The 18589-nt window shown below is 36.9% G+C and overlaps 2 protein-coding genes across 2 annotated transcripts; both read left to right on the top strand.

Annotated features, from left to right (window-relative positions):
* Positions 1 to 3094: 3094 nt before the first annotated feature.
* On the top strand, positions 3095 to 5017 carry LOC100368419 (muscarinic acetylcholine receptor M2-like). Its single transcript, XM_002734183.1, has one exon. The coding sequence runs from the start codon at positions 3095 to 3097 to the stop codon at positions 5015 to 5017; it is 1923 nt and encodes a 640-aa protein (XP_002734229.1).
* Positions 5018 to 7527: 2510 nt separating this feature from the next.
* LOC102806206 (muscarinic acetylcholine receptor M2-like) lies at positions 7528 to 9450 on the top strand. The gene has a single exon (XM_085498330.1). It carries the CDS (start codon positions 7528 to 7530, stop codon positions 9448 to 9450), a length of 1923 nt encoding a protein of 640 aa, XP_085354456.1.
* Positions 9451 to 18589: the final 9139 nt, after the last annotated feature.

The raw sequence follows: 18589 nt of genomic DNA on the forward strand, positions 1-18589 counted from the left end.
GATATCCGTTCACAATCCAGACTTTTCACATTCCTGTTGCCATTCACCTAATACTACTGACATAAAACAATTAATATCATTGTGGACTATCAGGTTTATTTGATGAAACTCGACAGTAAAGTATGAGGCTATTATCATTTGGAACATGCATACAACACCCTCAACGCCCGTGGAGCAGAGAATATTACAAAGAATATATGAGTTGAAAGTGTATCACTCAGACAAATTAGAGGTAAATCAATCGAGTAAACCGCTAAGAAACATCAGCGTAAAATCCACATTTTTTAGATCACTCGTAAGACTGGCAATGTATGTATGCATTCCTATTCCATACATTTTAGGTAAATTGGGTGTTTTTTGTCTATCCTAGTTGTATGACCAAGTCCTAGTTTCTGGAAATATATAATAATAAAATGGTGAAAAGTGTAGTGTCTGCACAATAACATCTAATTGTATCCGATGAGTAAGTCTAGTAAATATATCTTAACATCTGTCATTTGAGCACATTATATTCACTGACATATAAAAGAAATATTAGACTAGTAGCTTGTGACGTCACAGTTATAAATGTGTACGAGGAAAATGCAAATTGCCGGAATGGGGGTGAACATATCACATGCTTTTATCACATGGAAGTTGCATGATATATGCCGTAACTGGAGTTAGAAGTATCCAACTTGTAGATCATGCATTGTGGAGTGCGTACTGCATTATATATCATTGTTTTGTATCATATATCCGCTAAGACATTAGAAACCCTTCTAATTGAGTGGCACTAAGTGATGCGCGTATTATTTAATCACTTGAAAGTAGATGATCGCGGGACCGTAACCAAACGAGAACTAATTTGATACTGTAATATAAATATTATATTTAAATAAACAAAAACGTACGATACACTTATTTGGTTAAAATGTTAATTTAATTTTATATTCCCATGATAACTGCTAATGGAAACTTTGTTCACACAGGCTTAGACGCATGTCAAATTATTGATACATTGATAACTGATTTATTGAACAAATTTATATTAGTTTTATTCTTAGACTATTATATTGTGTTACGTCTACATTTAAGTTAAAAAAAACACTCTTGTGCTGTGCTGCCATTCTGGTCGATAATGGTATTTCCATGTATTTTCAATGTTAGTCTAGCAAGCACTTCTATGATTTTTAATTAAAACAAAATGTATTTCTGAATGTTTACAGAAATATAAAAGTTTTATTGATAGAATATGGCAAAGAATATATAAATTAATTAAAAAACACATTATTTCAATAATAATGAAATTGAGTGAAAAAATATTTCTTTTTATAGTGCCGCGATAGGATCAACTTTCCTATTGCTGTTTGCGATTTGAATTTTAAAATACTCTGAGTTTAAATATAAAAGTTTGTACGAAAATCTGTCCAACAGAATTTCTACAGTGTAATGGGATGACAATTATTTTAATCTTAACGGTGAATACAACTCTCATACTTTCTGTATGATTGTACGGCCATAACACATAAAAAGGATCGAGAAGTATGTATTTTGTACTAAGTATTGCACAGATATTGTGCTAAATGTGAGAAGTAACCAACCATGTCTGTTTTACTGTCTTCGGAATCATAAATCACGCGGCACTTCTACGCATGTCTGTGAATTGTTGTGGGACCAGCTTTACATTGTTTTAACACATTGTTTAAATGTTTATATAGTAGCTAGAAAACTAATTGGGACAGTGATAATATTAAATGTTATTGATAACAAGTTGAATAACTAATGTTTGAAATATAAAAATAAAGGAAAATAAATAAATAAATAAATAAATAAAATTCAGATACTTCAATGGGAAAGCGGATGACCTCTTAAAACTTAAATTCAATAAACGATATCTTAGAATATATTCACCATAGTAACGCAAAAGACAACCTGTTCTTACACCATATAGAGGCAATCAGGGTAAGTTAATCGCCATATTAACGCTTCGAGATGTCTCCGTGTGCATGATGACATATCGTCATGACGTAATTAACTGATGGAATGTAATACACATCGTGACATAACATAGTGTCATGAATACGTTATTATATTTCTTCAACTATGCAATATATGTAATAAGTCTTGGCTATTGTATGACACAGTTCCTCGCCTACATGAATGTTCAAATATAGGCGTGATCCATGGGTCACGATACATATAGTAAACAGTTTATCAGTAATTGAGAACAAATGACATACATCGTACGGGTCATTTACCACTTTATCATAAATGGTATTTGAGAAAGTAATTCCTTTGTTTGATAGCATATTTAAACGTAGTGTTGAAATAAATGAAGGCTAAATAGGGGCTTCGATGCGATTAAACGTCATAATTACAAGATAACCGTAGTGAAGTCAGTACAAAATACCTCATAAATATCGTACAATATATTTATAGAGCGGTGTCCCGTTAGTTTCAATCAGTTTTGAGCTATATCACAGAATTGATTTCACGAGCGACGGTTTGGTGTATTGTAACATCATCATAAATCACTTTAGCCTTGTATATATGCTCACAGGTAACACTGTTGTTCAACCAGTAATGCATATATAATACAAAGAATTCCCACCGGTATGATGATAACGAGCTGACTATGTAAAACATCGAGGGACTCAATATACGCCAGGGAATTTGATTGTACAACGACAGGGTTTACAATAATATCATTGTCAGTATCAATACACATTTATGATCTTGGTAATTTTCTTAGTTTTGAATTTTGAATCATGAATTTATAATAGCGATCGCAATGCTGTTTATACAGCTTTAATTAATTATACATTTTTTTGTTTCACAGTCGACTTATTAAATAATGACCCCGTTTATTTACAACGCGTCATCCCTTAGTATAGCAGTGTAATGTATGTTCGAAACATACTTTCTATTCCATCATCTCGTGTGTTTTTGCTTCAGTTGCGAGATCTACTTCTCGAAGATCACATTGCATATACATGCTGTGTCAACAGCAAGTAGCGTACTGTGACAGCAGCACGGTATTATTCAAACAATCAGCGCCAAGTTGGGAACATATAGTCGTAATAGTGTTGTGCTTGCATTGACCACAGACACAATGGATTTAAACGGGACGTTACATGAAACTACAACATTGAAGTACGATAATACTACGCTGTCGACGACGTGGAGTCCGGAAATATCGAACTATTCTGACCACAGTTTGATATCACTGACAGTGAGTAGTATACGTCCCAATGAAAAATCGTCGTCGTTATCAATTTCGCTTACACTGACGGCAATAGCTGGTGCTGTTCTAAGTCTAGCTATAATCGTGGGAAATCTCATCGTTATATTACTCTTCGCAAAAGTTAGAGATCTTCGGAAGCTATCCAATTTACTCATTCTCAATCTAGCCGTTTCGGATTTATTTGTTGGCGTGATATCAACTCCCGTTTTTACTATGTACAATATAATGGGAAAGTGGCCGTTTAGTCGTTTAGTGTGTGATATATGGCTTGCCCTTGATTATAATATTTGCAGTGTTTCATTATTCGCCATATTGGCTATAACTGTGGATCGATACATTGCATTAGTTGATCCAATACGACATTTAACTCGGATCAACAAACGACAAATTTGGACAACAATATGCCTGACATGGATAATATCATTTATAATATACGGGCTGCCTAACTTTATGTGGCCTCGATTTCAAAGTGAACGCCATACTTCAGAGAAAGAGTGTGTAATTGCATATTTCGACGTTACATGGTTCATACTGTCGCAAACTATTTTAGGATATTGGATTCCATTATTCGTTGTATTCGCACTGTATATCAAAATATATCGAGTAGCCACGAGAACCGCACGAAAGAGAGGAAGACGCAAACGCACATTTATCTTTAGAAACAATGCTGGCAAAAGACACATTGAGAGGGAACAGCATGGGGTACAATGCCTGGGTATTAAATACATTAATCCAAGTGACACGCCTATAATCAACGAAGCAGCGAGAGATCCAATAATCAATGAACCGAGTATAGCTAAATTACGCCCTGCACATACCAACAATGACAATGACAACAATTGTGCAACGTCTATGAATTCAGGTAACGCCTATGGAAATCTAACCGTCAAGGAGAGATTACACGTGGAAGGTTGCGACGATCACTCGACAACCAGGGCGGAACCTAATAACATGTCGATAAATGAATATAGTGATGTGACATACCACGATGTAACAGACACTGCCGCCGTGGAAGTAGAAATATCAGATTGCAGTGACCTAAATCATGCTCCTAGCAGTGAAATTGGAGTTATGAATTTAGCATTTTCAAAGGATGGGGATGACTTTGAAACAGTGAAGCCAAATAACGATAAAAATAGTGAACACAATGAACGGGCCTGTGTTTCCAATACCGATATAGGTAATTCTGAAGTTCACGGTTTATCGATTTGCAATTTTGAAAAAAATAACTGCGATAAATCGAAAATAAGTGACGTAACGTCAAGTCACGTACGCGGATCGGAGAACGCACCAATGAATTATACTTTGATGTCAACGGGTCAACAGACACACTCTTCAATGGCGCATGTCGGAACACCGGAGATAGAGGTAGTCAATAACCACACATCGCTCGTCACGCATAATATCGAAATTAAATCCGCGGCAGAGCCAGTTGATCGATACTCCAAGTCGGACAAAAAACTGCCTTCTGTTGATGACGAACATTCGAGAATTAGTTCAAATATTGCAAGCACGATGGCAGGAAGAAGATCTAACACCACACCGAGTGACAGTAAAACATTCCTCACCGTCACTGCATTACTGGCAGCATTGGTCTGCTGCTGGATGCCGTATCACATAGTTGCTATGGTGATTACCTTCTGTCCAAAATGCATTCACCCAAATGTGTTTAAAATAGTCTACTGGATTTACTACACAAACAGTGCAATTAATCCTATTTGTTACGCACTTGCTAATCCAAAGTTTCGAAAAGCGCTTAAGAGACTCCTTTTCAAATGTAAACTAGTTTGAAATAACGACTATGCTTTAATTTTTTAAACCACAATTGCATTTACCACTTCGTGGTGCCAACAACCTAATCGAAAATGTGTTCATGACCCAATGAAACTGAAAGTAGCAAACGATTACGCTTCAGCGATAAAAGCCAATAAAATGTATTAGAATAACATATATGACTTAATTAGCACTAATCAATGTTTTCTACTCTGAGAGAGGGGAATGTGGGTATTTGTCATTTTTTTGCAGCATTAATCCTTCAACCAAGCTGGCTAGAAACTTAATTTATTGTTGGCTCTCATGGAGAAAAATATCGATAGGAGCATGAATGACCTACTATTTGTAGATGTTAAAACACCTCATAAATGTCGTACAATATATTTATAGAGCGGTGTCTGGTTACCATTAGTTAATTCAGTTCGAGCTGTATGACATAATTGATTTCACGAGCGACGGTTTGGTGTATTGTAACATCATCATAAATCACTTTAGCCTCGTATATATGCTCACAGGTAGCACTGTTGTTCAACCAGTAATGCATATATAATACAAAGAATTCCCACCGGTATGATGATAACGAGCTGACTATGTAAAACATCGAGGGACTCAATATTCGCCAGGGAAGTTGATTGTACAACGACAGGGTGTACAATTATATTATCAGTATCAATACACATTTATGATCTTGGTAATTTTTGGTTTTAAATTTCGAATTATGGGTTTTTAATAGCGATCTCTATGCTGTTTATAATGATTCCTTTCGCAGTGTTGTTCACAAAATGATCGGGAAATACCATCACTAATTATTGTTCAAGTTCGTTATCATCAGTGGGTACAAATTAAGGCATACTCAGCCTTCAAACTTGGACTTGACAAAGCTGTTTTACAGCTTTAATTGACTGTACACTTTTTGTTCACAGTCAAAACGCTACTTATTTGTGTTTTTAACTTACTAATAAAGATACTAATTTAAATTATGAGTATTGAAATTTGTCATCCTTATATATTCGTCTATGGCAAAAGTATCATCAATAGGCATGGAAGTAATTATTTGAGTTAATAAGCAACGCACACATATACGTAACATCCGGGTACTTTTGAAGACACCGTGACGTGTTATCGTCTGACTATCTATAAAGGTTTGATTGAGTGTATTTGTTCGGTGTGTTACAGTGTCCGGGGAAACACGCGTTCCTAGACACGAATATCTTTGGTTTTCTGGAATTCGAGTTAGGACCCTGCGCATTCGAGCCTGAATAACGTAAAATCTCTTGCTTTTGCGTCACTATTATTTAGGCGTCAGAAAAAAGTGTAAGGCCAAAGGCCTCAATTTGGTTCTGAAATGTTGAAAAATCAGTCAGGCAAAGTGAATATATAAAGCACAAGATGACGAAAAAAAAAATACTCAGTATATTTGATTGAATATGCAATTATTTTTTTTAAAAAAAAGTTGGTAACGTAAAGTATATTCTGAAATACGTTTCAAATAAAAACAAACACGAATGCATTGCATGGTAGCAAATGATCAGGGTAGCATCATCCGGTCATGCTACGTTTCACAATAACTTACTGTTTTCGAAGTGTTGCAATTGTTGATTATTTCTCAGTAGTGATTATAGTAACGTACAAAAATAAATTGTTATGAAATGGAGGTCAAATTCAACTTAGTTTCATCGTAAGCGAATGAATTCGCATGCGCTACGATATCCCCCATGTCTTGCAATATACATGCACGAGATAACCTGAAACCACGAGACCTAAAACTGTGTCACTAATTAACCAATCGAAATGCTGGATTGTGTCAACGTGTTCAAATTACCATAGCTCATTTAAATACGTTAATTACAGCTCAGCGACTTCATGGCAAACGCAAAACTAAGATGTACCGATGTTGAAATATGATAATATGATACCCGTGAATAAATTCAATGGTTTCGTTACAGTTTGCTGGCAACGAGCAAGTATTCTAAGTGAATACTCTCTATGTTGTTATGGATTAATCAGGCGATATTACTTCAGATAGCCTACATGTCAAGCTATACTTCTGCGTGCTACATTTAAATTGTCAGTCATAGCCACGTGAGGGCGTTTTTATTTAGAACAAATGCGATATATGTAGCCTTTGAGAAGCATCTGTTAAAATCCTTACAATTCAACACACACATAATTTTCAAGATCAAATACATTTTAATTAACAGCACATACACGTGATATTAGGCCATTACATGTATACATATTCGCAACAGTGACCTTCCTTTTAAAATAATAAAACCTTTTTTTTATTTACAACGTCATCCCTTAGTATAGAAATGTAATTTATGTTCGAGACATACTTTCTATTCCATCATCTCGTGTGATTTTGCTTCAGTTGCGAGATCTACTTCTCGAAGATCACATTGCATATACATGCTGTGTCAACAACAAGTAGTGTACTGTGACAGCAACACGGTATTATTCAAACAATCAGCGCCAAGTTGGGAACATATAGTCGTAATAGTGTTGTGGTCGCATTGACCACAGACACAATGGATTTAAACGGGACGTTACATGAAACTACAACATTGAAGTACGATAATACTACGCTGTCGACGTCATGGAGTCCGGAAATATCGAACTATTCCAACCACAGTTTCATATCACTGACAGTGAGTAGTATACGTTACAATGAAAGATCGCCGTCCTCAACAATTCCGCTTACACTGACGGCAATAGCTGGTGCTGTTTTAAGTCTAGCTATAATTGTTGAAAATCTCATTGTTATATTACTCTTCGCAAAAGTTAGAGATCTTCGGAAGCTATCCAATTTACTCATTCTCAATCTAGCCGTTTCGGATTTATTTGTTGGCGCGATATCAACTCCCGTTTTTACTATGTACAATATAATGGGAAAGTGGCCGTTTAGTCGTTTAGTGTGTGATATATGGCTCGCCCTTGATTATAATATTTGCAGTGTTTCGTTATTCGCCATATTGGCTATAACTGTGGATCGATACATTGCATTAGTTGATCCAATACGACATTTAACTCGGATCAACAAACGACAAATTTGGACAACAATATGTCTGACATGGATAGTAGCATTTCTGATAGACGGGCTACCTAACTTTCTGTTGCATCGGTTCAAACGTGACCACAATACTTCAGAGGAAGAGTGTGTAATTGCATATTTCGACGTTACATGGTTCATACTGTCGCAAACTATTTTAGGATATTGGATTCCATTATTCGTTGTATTCGCACTGTATATCAAAATATATCGAGTAGCCACGAGAACCGCACGAAATAGAGGAAGACGCAAACGCACATTTATTTTTCGAAACAACGCTGGCAAAAGAGCCATTGAGAGGGAGCAGCATGGGGTACAATGCCTGGGTATTAAATACATTAATCCAAGTGACACGCCTATAATCAACGAAGCAGCGAGAAATCCAATAATCAAGGAACCGAGTATAGCTAAATTACGCCCTGCACATACCAACAATGACAATGACAACACTTGTGCAACGTCTATGAATTCAGATAACGCCGATGAAAATCTGACCGTCAAGGAGAGGTTACACATGAAAGGTTGCGACGAGCACTCAACGACCAGGTCGGAACCTAATAGCATGTCGTTAAATGAACATAGTGATGTGACACACCACGATGTAACAGACACTGCCGCCGTGGAAGTAGGAATATCAGACTGCAGTGACCTAAATTATGCTTCTGGCAGTGAAGTTAGAGTTATGAATTTAGCATTTTCAAAGGATGGGGATGACTTTGAAACAGTGAAGCCAAATAACGATAAAAATAGTGAACACAATGAACGGGCCTGTGTTTCCAAGGGCGATATAGGTAATTCTGAAGTTCAAGGTTTATCGATTTGCAATTTTGAAAATAATATCCCCGATAAATCGAAAATAAGTGGCGTAACGTCAAGTCACGTACGCGGATCGGAGAACGCACCAATGGATGATACTTTGATGTCACCTGGTCAACAAACAAACTCTTCAAAGGCGCACGTCAGAACACCTGAGATAGAGGTAGTCAATAACCACACATCGCTCGTCACGAATAATACTGAAATTAAATCCGCGGCAGAGCCAGTTAATCGATACTCCAAGTCGGACAAAACACTGCCTTCTGTTGATGACGAACATTCGAAAATTAGTTCAAATATTGCAAGCACGATGACAGAAAGAAGATCTAGCACCACACCGAGTGACAGTAAAACATTCCTCACCGTCACTGCATTACTAGCAGCGTTGGTCTGCTGCTGGATGCCGTATTATATAGTTGCCATGGTGATCACCTTCTGTCCAAAATGCATTCACCCAGATGTGTTTAAATTAGTTTACTTGATTTACTACACAAACAGTGCAATTAATCCTATTTGTTACGCACTTGCTAATCCAAAGTTTCGAAAAGCGCTTAAGAGACTCCTTTTCAAATGTAAACTAGTTTGAAATGAATAACGACTATGCCTTAAAATCTGAAACCACAATTAAATTTACCACTAAGTGGTGCCAACAACCTAATCGAAAATGTGTTCATGACCCAATGAAACTGAAAATAGCAAAAGATTATGATTCAGCGATAAAAGCCAATGTAATTCATTAGAATAACATAAATGAAATAATTTGTAGTAATCAATGTTTTTTACTCTGAGAGAGGGGAAGGTGGGAATTTGACATTTTTTTGCAGTATTAATCCTTCAATCAAGCTGGCTAGAAACTTTATTATTGGTTCTCAAGGAGGAAAATATCGATAGGAGCATGACTGACCTACTATTTGTAGATGTGATAGAGTCTAACCTCTTTTCACTTAACGCCAATTGAATACTTCAATATAATTCGTGTTTTTTTCTAACTCAATTGTTTTCTCCCCCTCTTGGCCAATGTACATTATAATTGATATACACCCTGTGATTTGTATGACATCAATTCTTTTCTAACATCATTCTTCTTCTGGGAAATTGTATAATAGGATGGATAGACACCGTTTGATTTTTATATTACCGAATTCAAGAATTATTACATTGTAAGCAAACACTGCAAATATAGATATATATAGGTCCATATGTATACAGACATGCAATCAGCATCATATATTTTACGGTAGGATGTGTACAACAATGCTATTAAAAATATATTAGAGTAAAAAACAGTAAGATTGTCCAGGTCATAAATTGCATTATTTTATAAATTATTCAATATTCAGTCCATAGAAAAACAACGGCTTGTGATTTATTGATCTGTGTTGATATTGTTAATTTGTGTGTCGTCTTTAAGTGTGTTTATATTTGAAATCCTAGAATATTTTCCTTCATTGCTTTACTGAAAAGTTATTCTATTGCCAATAAAGCAAACTGTACACAGATTGTTTAATGGTTACAGCACGCCTGATCTTTAACAAAAATAATTACCAATGTGTTATAAATGTTGTTGTATGCATGTTATCAGTGTACTTACAAAAACACAACTTGATTTAATTTATTAAAGAGAAGAATTTGCAGTCTAGCATACATGTCAATGCTGGGTCACGTGGATATAAATGTCTCTTTTATCTAGGGATGACATGCTTGGATGAATTTTTAAACTGTTCTATTTTGTGTGATAAGTAAGCCTTAGAAAAGAAAATCAATTGGTGGGCATTCAGAGCCATATGTATCTATTTATGTATATTAGTATGTAATTTTAATATGTACTCGAACGTAAAAGATCAAGTATCTTCAAATTTGAATAAAAAAGATACAGCTTATAGTATTCGTTGATGTATTTTCATATTATTCAAAATACAAATTAACTACGTAGAAAAATAGTAGCGCCTTCGAACTTGGCACACATGTTGACTTTTATTTCATTTCACAGTCAACATGTGCGCTAAGTTTGAAGGCGCTGCATGGATAAATTTCAAGGTCACAATATTAAAATTTGAATGGTCAGAGGAAAATAGTGACAAAAGTCATGTCATGTGCGATTTACAAGAATTTGGTTTCGGGACACATGGTCAAGTGTTGCGTCCAACAGATCATGCTTTGGACCGCATTATTTACATTGTCTAAAACACAACATTGCATATTTCACCTCACTACAACGCTCGTTAGTAACACATATAGACGAAACCATATGCCAATCTTCTAGCAATTAAAAAGGCATGATCAGAATTTTGTTGTTGAAAATCGACAGATCTGCCATTTTAAAAACAAAGCAGATTTTGAAAAATAGTTAAAATAGGTTATTCTCGAACGCGTTTTTATGGAAACAATGATTTTCGATTTCACTATATCAATATAGAAACGACCGTTTTGAATTGAAAAATATGTAATATCCATACAACTGGTGTTCATATTTACAGCGCTTTCAAAGTGTCCACATTGGATGAAATAGTAAAATTACAGAAACGCTTGTGTCAAACATGTGTTAGCTGTGTCAAATCAAACTATAGTATTTGCCAATATCAATTGGCGCATTCTTGACAATGCCTCTGAATCCGACATGAATGATAATTTCCTTCCTGAATCTTAACACATTAAATTTTAAATTGTTATTAATGCCATTTAATACACAACAAAGATGCTTTTAGCTTTTGGAATATTGTCCTTTTATATATTGACAATTTTATTGTTCTCTTTGTCAATGGCATGATGGATATATACATGTCAACATATTTTTTCTAGAGGACCTGGTCGAATAATCTGGCGTGATAAATTGATCTAGGTTATTTTACAATTACTCTGTTTTATTCTGGCATGGCACCCAGTGTATAGGTAACTAGCATTATATACAGCATTTGTTCGTAACTCTTTATTTTTAATATCATGCTCACTTACTTGTCAATCACATTGGCAATTCTATTTCTAATTGACAAATCGTACAGTTACATGCAAATTAGTGGAGTTTTTTGCTGTAACTGAACATAAATCATTTGTTATTTAGTGCAAATCAATTTGAAATATAACTGCAAGCAGCAATGATCGGGGTGCAGGATATGATATAACACAAATTTGTTAAGAACATTTATTTTATTGATTTTAAGTACGAGTAAACGCATATTTGCAATAAATCTCTGGGAATTAGATGAGTATGTAGTACTTTATCCAAGTACTTATACCTCTTTATCGAGTAGTAAATGCGAATCTATAACATTCCGGTATAATAGTTATATTTATCCATGTATAGCTATATTTATCCATGTCTACAATATCCAGGTAGAAGTGTATGTGCATCTGCTATGTACAATTCCACAATTTGTCAAACAATCTTCCATTTTCCAATATGGGGAATTCCTGACATGCTTTAGTGACAAAGACATGATGAATTGGTATCATGTGGTGAATTACATTGCCACACCCGAGTACATAATCCTCAAATGTTTAGCCCCATCTCCAAATTAGGCACTATCTATTGTATTTCATGGAATGACTATGGAATGCATATAGTCATATTTTTTTGGCTAAATGGGCTTATTTTTGTGAACTGCATTAAATATATCACTACAGTGACCGAGTGGACAAGGTGACTGAGTGGTGATCAATTCAAACCTAGGATGATGTCACAGTGAAATGCCTGCTTATTGCACCCACAGAGCTAACACTGGACAGGGGTAGACAAGGCAATAGTACTGGAAATGAAATAGACATACACCAAAATATCAAGTTAAGCTCCTGGCTTCAATACCTCTCAAAATAATTACAAGAAACAAAGCACAGAAAAATACAATGAATAAATTCACTCAAATAGAAGATTGCCCAGAGTAGTGTGCATTGTTGATAACTCATAGTTCCAGGATGTAGAGATGGATGACAGTCAATGGCTTCTGCAACACAACGACAACGAAATACAGGAGTCTTGCTTGCAGGGCACCGCTGATAGCAGGAGATCATAGAGCAGTTCATACATGTTTTGACAGAACGATGCTTGAAGGCTGTATCACTTGTCTCACAATATCACAGCGGCAACACCCACCGTGTCTCAACAGTCTTAAGTCTAGCTTATCTATAGGCATAAATGGCTCAGATTCGGTGATAGCACCTGGGTTTCCATATGGGCCAATCAGAATGTGGCCTTGCCAGCAGCTGTCTCACGTAGGCAACTCAGTAGACCGTAAATATCCTTTGTTATGTAAATCACAAGCACACCTGGTAGATTCCAATATCCTGTTTTCAACTACAAAAACATGAAAGTTTGTATTTCTTTATTTAGTGTTTGATTACTAATTTGGATTAATGGCGTGCGAAATAATGGTACTATACTGAAAATTAACAGTGATGATCGGCGCTATATTTATCCTGTAATTATTTTTACGACCATTTTATTATATGTATCTGTAGTGATGTAGAACTATTAGGTAATCAATAACCTTAACTGGTGGGATATATTTCTTTAATTACAATCAGTAATTGTTTTCTTATCTCAAATTTCCAGAGTTTACTTGCAAGTTTTGTATTATGGTCTCGTTGTAAACCACTGAAGCGTGTATTCATGTTCGCTTTGCTCGTAAAAATACGACTGTTGAATACACCTCATCACTCATGATAATAACTTCAATCCAACAAAAGTCGGAGCGAAACTATTGCGTTCTGTCATGATATCTACGTCTCCCATGCTGAAGAGCAATCACATTATTCTTTCCAGATTGTGTAGTTTATTTATGTTATAATTGAATCAACAACTTCCATAGTAGTAGTGATGGTTAATAATTCATACATGCTTCTATGATTTAATTATAAAAATAATTTCTCTTGAGAAAATATAAATACCTAATGTTGAATGTCATGCTATCCTATTGTGTGCTTCAGTTTCAGTTGCGAGATATACTCAGACGTGTAAATGTATTATTTGCAATGTGCGTGTTTTGTGTTTTGTGTTTTTTGACACAAAGATCAGAAGAATTTTAAAGTATACGAATTTGAGGTGATATCAACGAAGTTGACAGGATTTTGAACCATACTGTTATACTTAGGGCTACATAGGGCATACCTTTTTCTAAATGTTTTGTTTTTTAATTTCGAGTAATATGAAATGCATATTGGCATTAGATCTCCAGATACTAGAAACTAAGTGCATAATTGATGAGTTCATAAGATCAGCAAATATTTCATCGAGATTCCCTCCTTCATATGCACAATAGCAATTTAGTATTGAGTATGTACTATTATTAGATCTCTGGAAATTACATATGTGCAATATTAATGAGTTAATATCAAATGACTTGGAATTAGTTTTACTAACTCTCTTCAAAAATGCGCACAGTAATCATTTAGTAAATGTGTGTCTATAATAGACCCCTGTGAACTAGGCATTAGCCTAATTAATCAGGTTACATGCACGATCACTTACGCCTTTACTACTATATGGACATTTGAGTAACTACAAAAACATTATGTGAATTAGATTTGTGCATAGTTAATGAGATCACGAGACCAGCGAATATATCACCTGTATCTTTTCACGCATGTATGTGTCCTGTACATTTTATATGAAAATATTTTATGAGGTAACATGACCAGCCGATAGTTTATGTAAATTACCTCACCCATGTGCACAATATATGTTTAGTAATGGAAACCTGGAAATTAGATATATGCATAATTAATGAATCCACATAGGCACTGAAGAGTTTGTACACAATACCCTGTTAGTTGTAAATGTGTATCCATAATATGTCTCTCGGAATTGGTTATGTGAATAATTAATGAGGTCAGATGACCAGATAGTACTCATGTCTACAACACTGCAACAAAAATGTCAGCACCATGCTAGCATTAAACACTCAACCTGAATGTCGCTAATACTGTGTATCTATCCTGAATAATTTACATGATTTTACATTAAATTAAAATTATGTGATTTATAAACATGTAGGGCATAGCGTGATTGAGCACTATAATTCATTGTTTCTTATGTAAAAATGGAAACAGTGTAGTGATGTGCTTTGAAATGTGGGTGAGAATGTGCTGAGTGTATATTACATAATTAGTATAGGGCGTCATTAAACTTCATAACCTAATGAGTGAGTTGTGCCATAGATGCAGACATGCTTTTGCAAGTGTTCCCTGCGGAATTCTTTGTAGTGCACTGTCACGAGGTGTTTGAATCATATCAGAAACTGTATTATTAAAAGGACACGGTTGTTATTATGTAATTTTGTATTTATTAATTTATTGTAATAGTATAAATTGATAACAGCCCAGAGGTAGGTTTTGTAGCCCAGTAGGTAGCCGCATTGTCACTACACGTACAGAAAGTACCTATTATGTGACCTCGAGGTCGCACTTGGACACTGCTGGACGAGTATCCGTGTGATGAATGAACAGGTGTCGCGGACCAATTAGCGATTGACACAATTAGCCATGTGATGGCAGGGTATTTAAAGACTGAGACAGCGTGGTGCGAGTGAAGATCTTGACCAACATCTACGCTTTGTACGACCCTAGAAGCGGCGAACAGTACCACCACATACTACCATAGTCGAACCCGGCGTTGAACACCAGTCTGAAGTCTAACTGGGAAGGAAGCCTTGGCGCTGTGGACGAGAAGGGAGAGTTCAAGTCGCTAATTACCGTCGCTGGCTTCTTATAATTCACCGGACGCCGCCGCCGACTGACACTGTTCGACGCACGTCGGGAAACGTCAGGTACCGAACATTCCTACACACACACTAGTTAGTCTTGGGCTTTAAGTTATTATATTACCTTGTTAATTACTAGAATTGTTATTTTCCTGGCCAGTTTATTTATGTAACATTTTAAGAGTGCATGGCACTGATACACGTGACTAGTAGGGTACGCCGTTCCTCCCCTGGTCGTAGGGTAGTTACCGACTTTGTCGTGGTGTCTACAGCGCGAAATATCGTAACTCCCACCTCTTACCAACAATATAGTTGCGTTGGTGCGTGGTGAGGGCCGCGTGTTGTGCTGTACCTCTGCAGGGGCGGGCGATACCGACGGAGAGAACTGTAGCAAGTATATGTTTTGTGTACCTAATAAACTATGGTTACACGTAATTCATGTGTAGTGTCGTATGTGTAAGATTGGCCGGTGTGCATTATTTCTGCTTATGTGCATATAGTTATATTGAACTCTACTGGAGCCCATTAGTCTAAATTGTACTTGTGTTACACAAATTGTGTAATTTCATATTGGTTAAGAACCCGCACACGAGGTAGTAAACGTATTGCATACTATTTGGTATTGTGGGTTATTATTTGACCCAGTGACCTCGTGACATTTGGTGTCAGAAGTGGGATAGTGTACGACTGAATATACGGTACGCTATACTGTTAATTACTGTGGGCACAATATTACTATATGCATTTTAAACCGGTTACGCTTACACATAGCTTGGTTACTTTAATTAATTACTCAACAGTACATAATATCTATCAGGTTCAGATTTTCCCTGTGCTAATATTCGTTCTAAGTAAGGTCCAAAAATGGCTAAAGTATCTGTTACTGGCAAACATAAAAATCCGGCAGTTGCCGATTTACAAATTCAAGGGGAACAAATTGGTTTAACTGGGGAGAAGTTGGAGGATTGGGTGGCGGCCCAATATACCTAGATACTTGAAGAAGAAAGGGCTGAGCGAGCGGCAACGAGAGAATATGAGAAAGCTAAAGTTGAAAGGGAAAAGATAGAACAAGCTTCTAAAGCTGAGAAAGAAAGGTTAGAACAGGTGGTCAAGCTCGAAAGGGAAAAGGCTGCCCAGGCAGTTAAACTTGAGCAAGAAAAGGTTAAACTCGAGAGGGAAAAAGCTGCACAAGCTATAAAACTCGAGCACGAAAAGGCTAAACTTGAGAAAGAAAGGCTAGAGCAAGTAGCTGAAATTGAACTTGCAAAATTAAAAGCTGAAAGAGAGGCTGCCACAGAATTAGCTCAGCTCGATTATAAAACTAAACTTGAATTGCAAAATAATACAAATTCGTCTCCCTTTGCTACAAAAATTCAGTCCCCTCCCAATTTTAAAGATAGTGATGACATGGACATGTATATAAATCGGTTTGAAATATTTGCTCAGAATTGTGGGTGGAAGAAAGACATTTGGGGTGTGGCATTTAGTGGTCAATTAACAGGGAAGGCATTGGCTGTTTATGACGCACTGTCCGTAGATGAGACTCGTGACTGGGACGTGGTCAAGCGTGTTATGCTGAAGGCGTATGGGTTGACAGAGGAGGGATATCGTATCAAGTTTCGTCAGGCACGTCTGACAAAATTTGAGACTGCAAGGCAATTTATGGTTCGACTTGAGCACTACTTGACACAGTGGGTTAACATGGCAGGTGTTGTGAATACTGTAGAAGCGCTGAAAGACTTGTTCTTGCGTGAACAGTATTATAGCACATGTAGCCCTGAAATGTTAGTGTTTTTGAGGGAACACCAGTGTCGAGACTCAAGTGAAGTTGCCAAATTTGCTGACCTCAGGAATGAGGCACGATACTATACTCAAAATAATAGTAAATTTGCCGCCGAACCCAAGTTTAACAAGACAGCTAACACCACCCAGAAATCACAAACACCACCAGTTACAAGCAAAACAGAGAAAGGGTACACACCAGTTAGGTGTCACAGATGTTCACGTGTTGGGCATAAGCGGAAAGACTGTCATGCCAAATTTGGGCAAGATGGCAAATTATTAACAGCCGCTTGTGGAGTTGAGGTACAAAATGTGACTCCTTCTCTCGATTCCCCGACCACTGCCACATCAACGTGCATTATTATACCACATGCAACGACCACCAACACACATTCAACATGTCAACCTGTTGACACATTTGTCACATGTTCAGAGGTAATAGAACGCAATCTTGATAAACAGGTTGCGGGACTAAAATTGCCCACTGCCGAGGGCATGGTCAATGGACAGAAAGTGACAGTACTTAGGGATACAGGGTGTTCTGGGATTGTTATTCGAAAGAACCTGGTATGTCCCTCACAGTTCACTGGTAGACATCATACTTGTGTACTAGCTGACGGTACATGAAAACGAGTCCCTGAAGCCGAGCTGGAGGTCCACACTCCGTATTACACTGGAATTGTCAAAGCTGCATGCATGACCAGACCCTTCTTTGATGTGCTGATAGGTAATGTTCTGGGAGCACTGGATGTTCACACTTCATGTGAGCGGCATTGTGGTACTTATAGTGGAGGTGAAATTCTTGTGACGTGAATGTCACTAAATTAAAAAACATTCAGGTGAAATTCCTAATGACACGGGTATGAGTGTCAAAACACAAAGACCCCGAGGGGCCAGTCAGGTGGACCAAATTGTGGCCACCCCTAAGACTGTTTCTGTGGGTACAATTCCCAGTCATACAGTTGGTGTGATGAATACGGCTGGTTTGCCTGAGGGGCAGAGGATTGAGGGGGATTCCCTAACACCTGTCCAATATGGCACCAATTATGTAGGTGCAAGTCCTGGCCATGATCTTGGCATGGTAAACACGGGTGGCATTCCTGAGGGACAGGCAGCAGAGGGTAAGCTAGCAGACTCCTCGACCACTGTCCAAGATGGTGCCAATGACCAGTCTAGTGGGCTGGAAATACTTGAGGTTACACAAGGTGTTGAGACGAGAGCACAATCTCGGACCAAAAAGCATACGCAAAA

The sequence above is a fragment of the Saccoglossus kowalevskii genome, chromosome 4 (assembly GCF_978046115.1).
Source record: "Saccoglossus kowalevskii chromosome 4, keSacKowa6.1, whole genome shotgun sequence".
Taxonomy (NCBI): Eukaryota; Metazoa; Hemichordata; class Enteropneusta; family Harrimaniidae; genus Saccoglossus; species Saccoglossus kowalevskii.

Bases quoted from the DNA above. Each gene is read 5' to 3' on its own strand.
- LOC100368419 (XM_002734183.1), top strand. From the start codon at position 3,095: ATGGATTTAAACGGGACGTTACATGAAACTACAACATTGAAGTACGAT.
- LOC102806206 (XM_085498330.1), top strand. From the start codon at position 7,528: ATGGATTTAAACGGGACGTTACATGAAACTACAACATTGAAGTACGAT.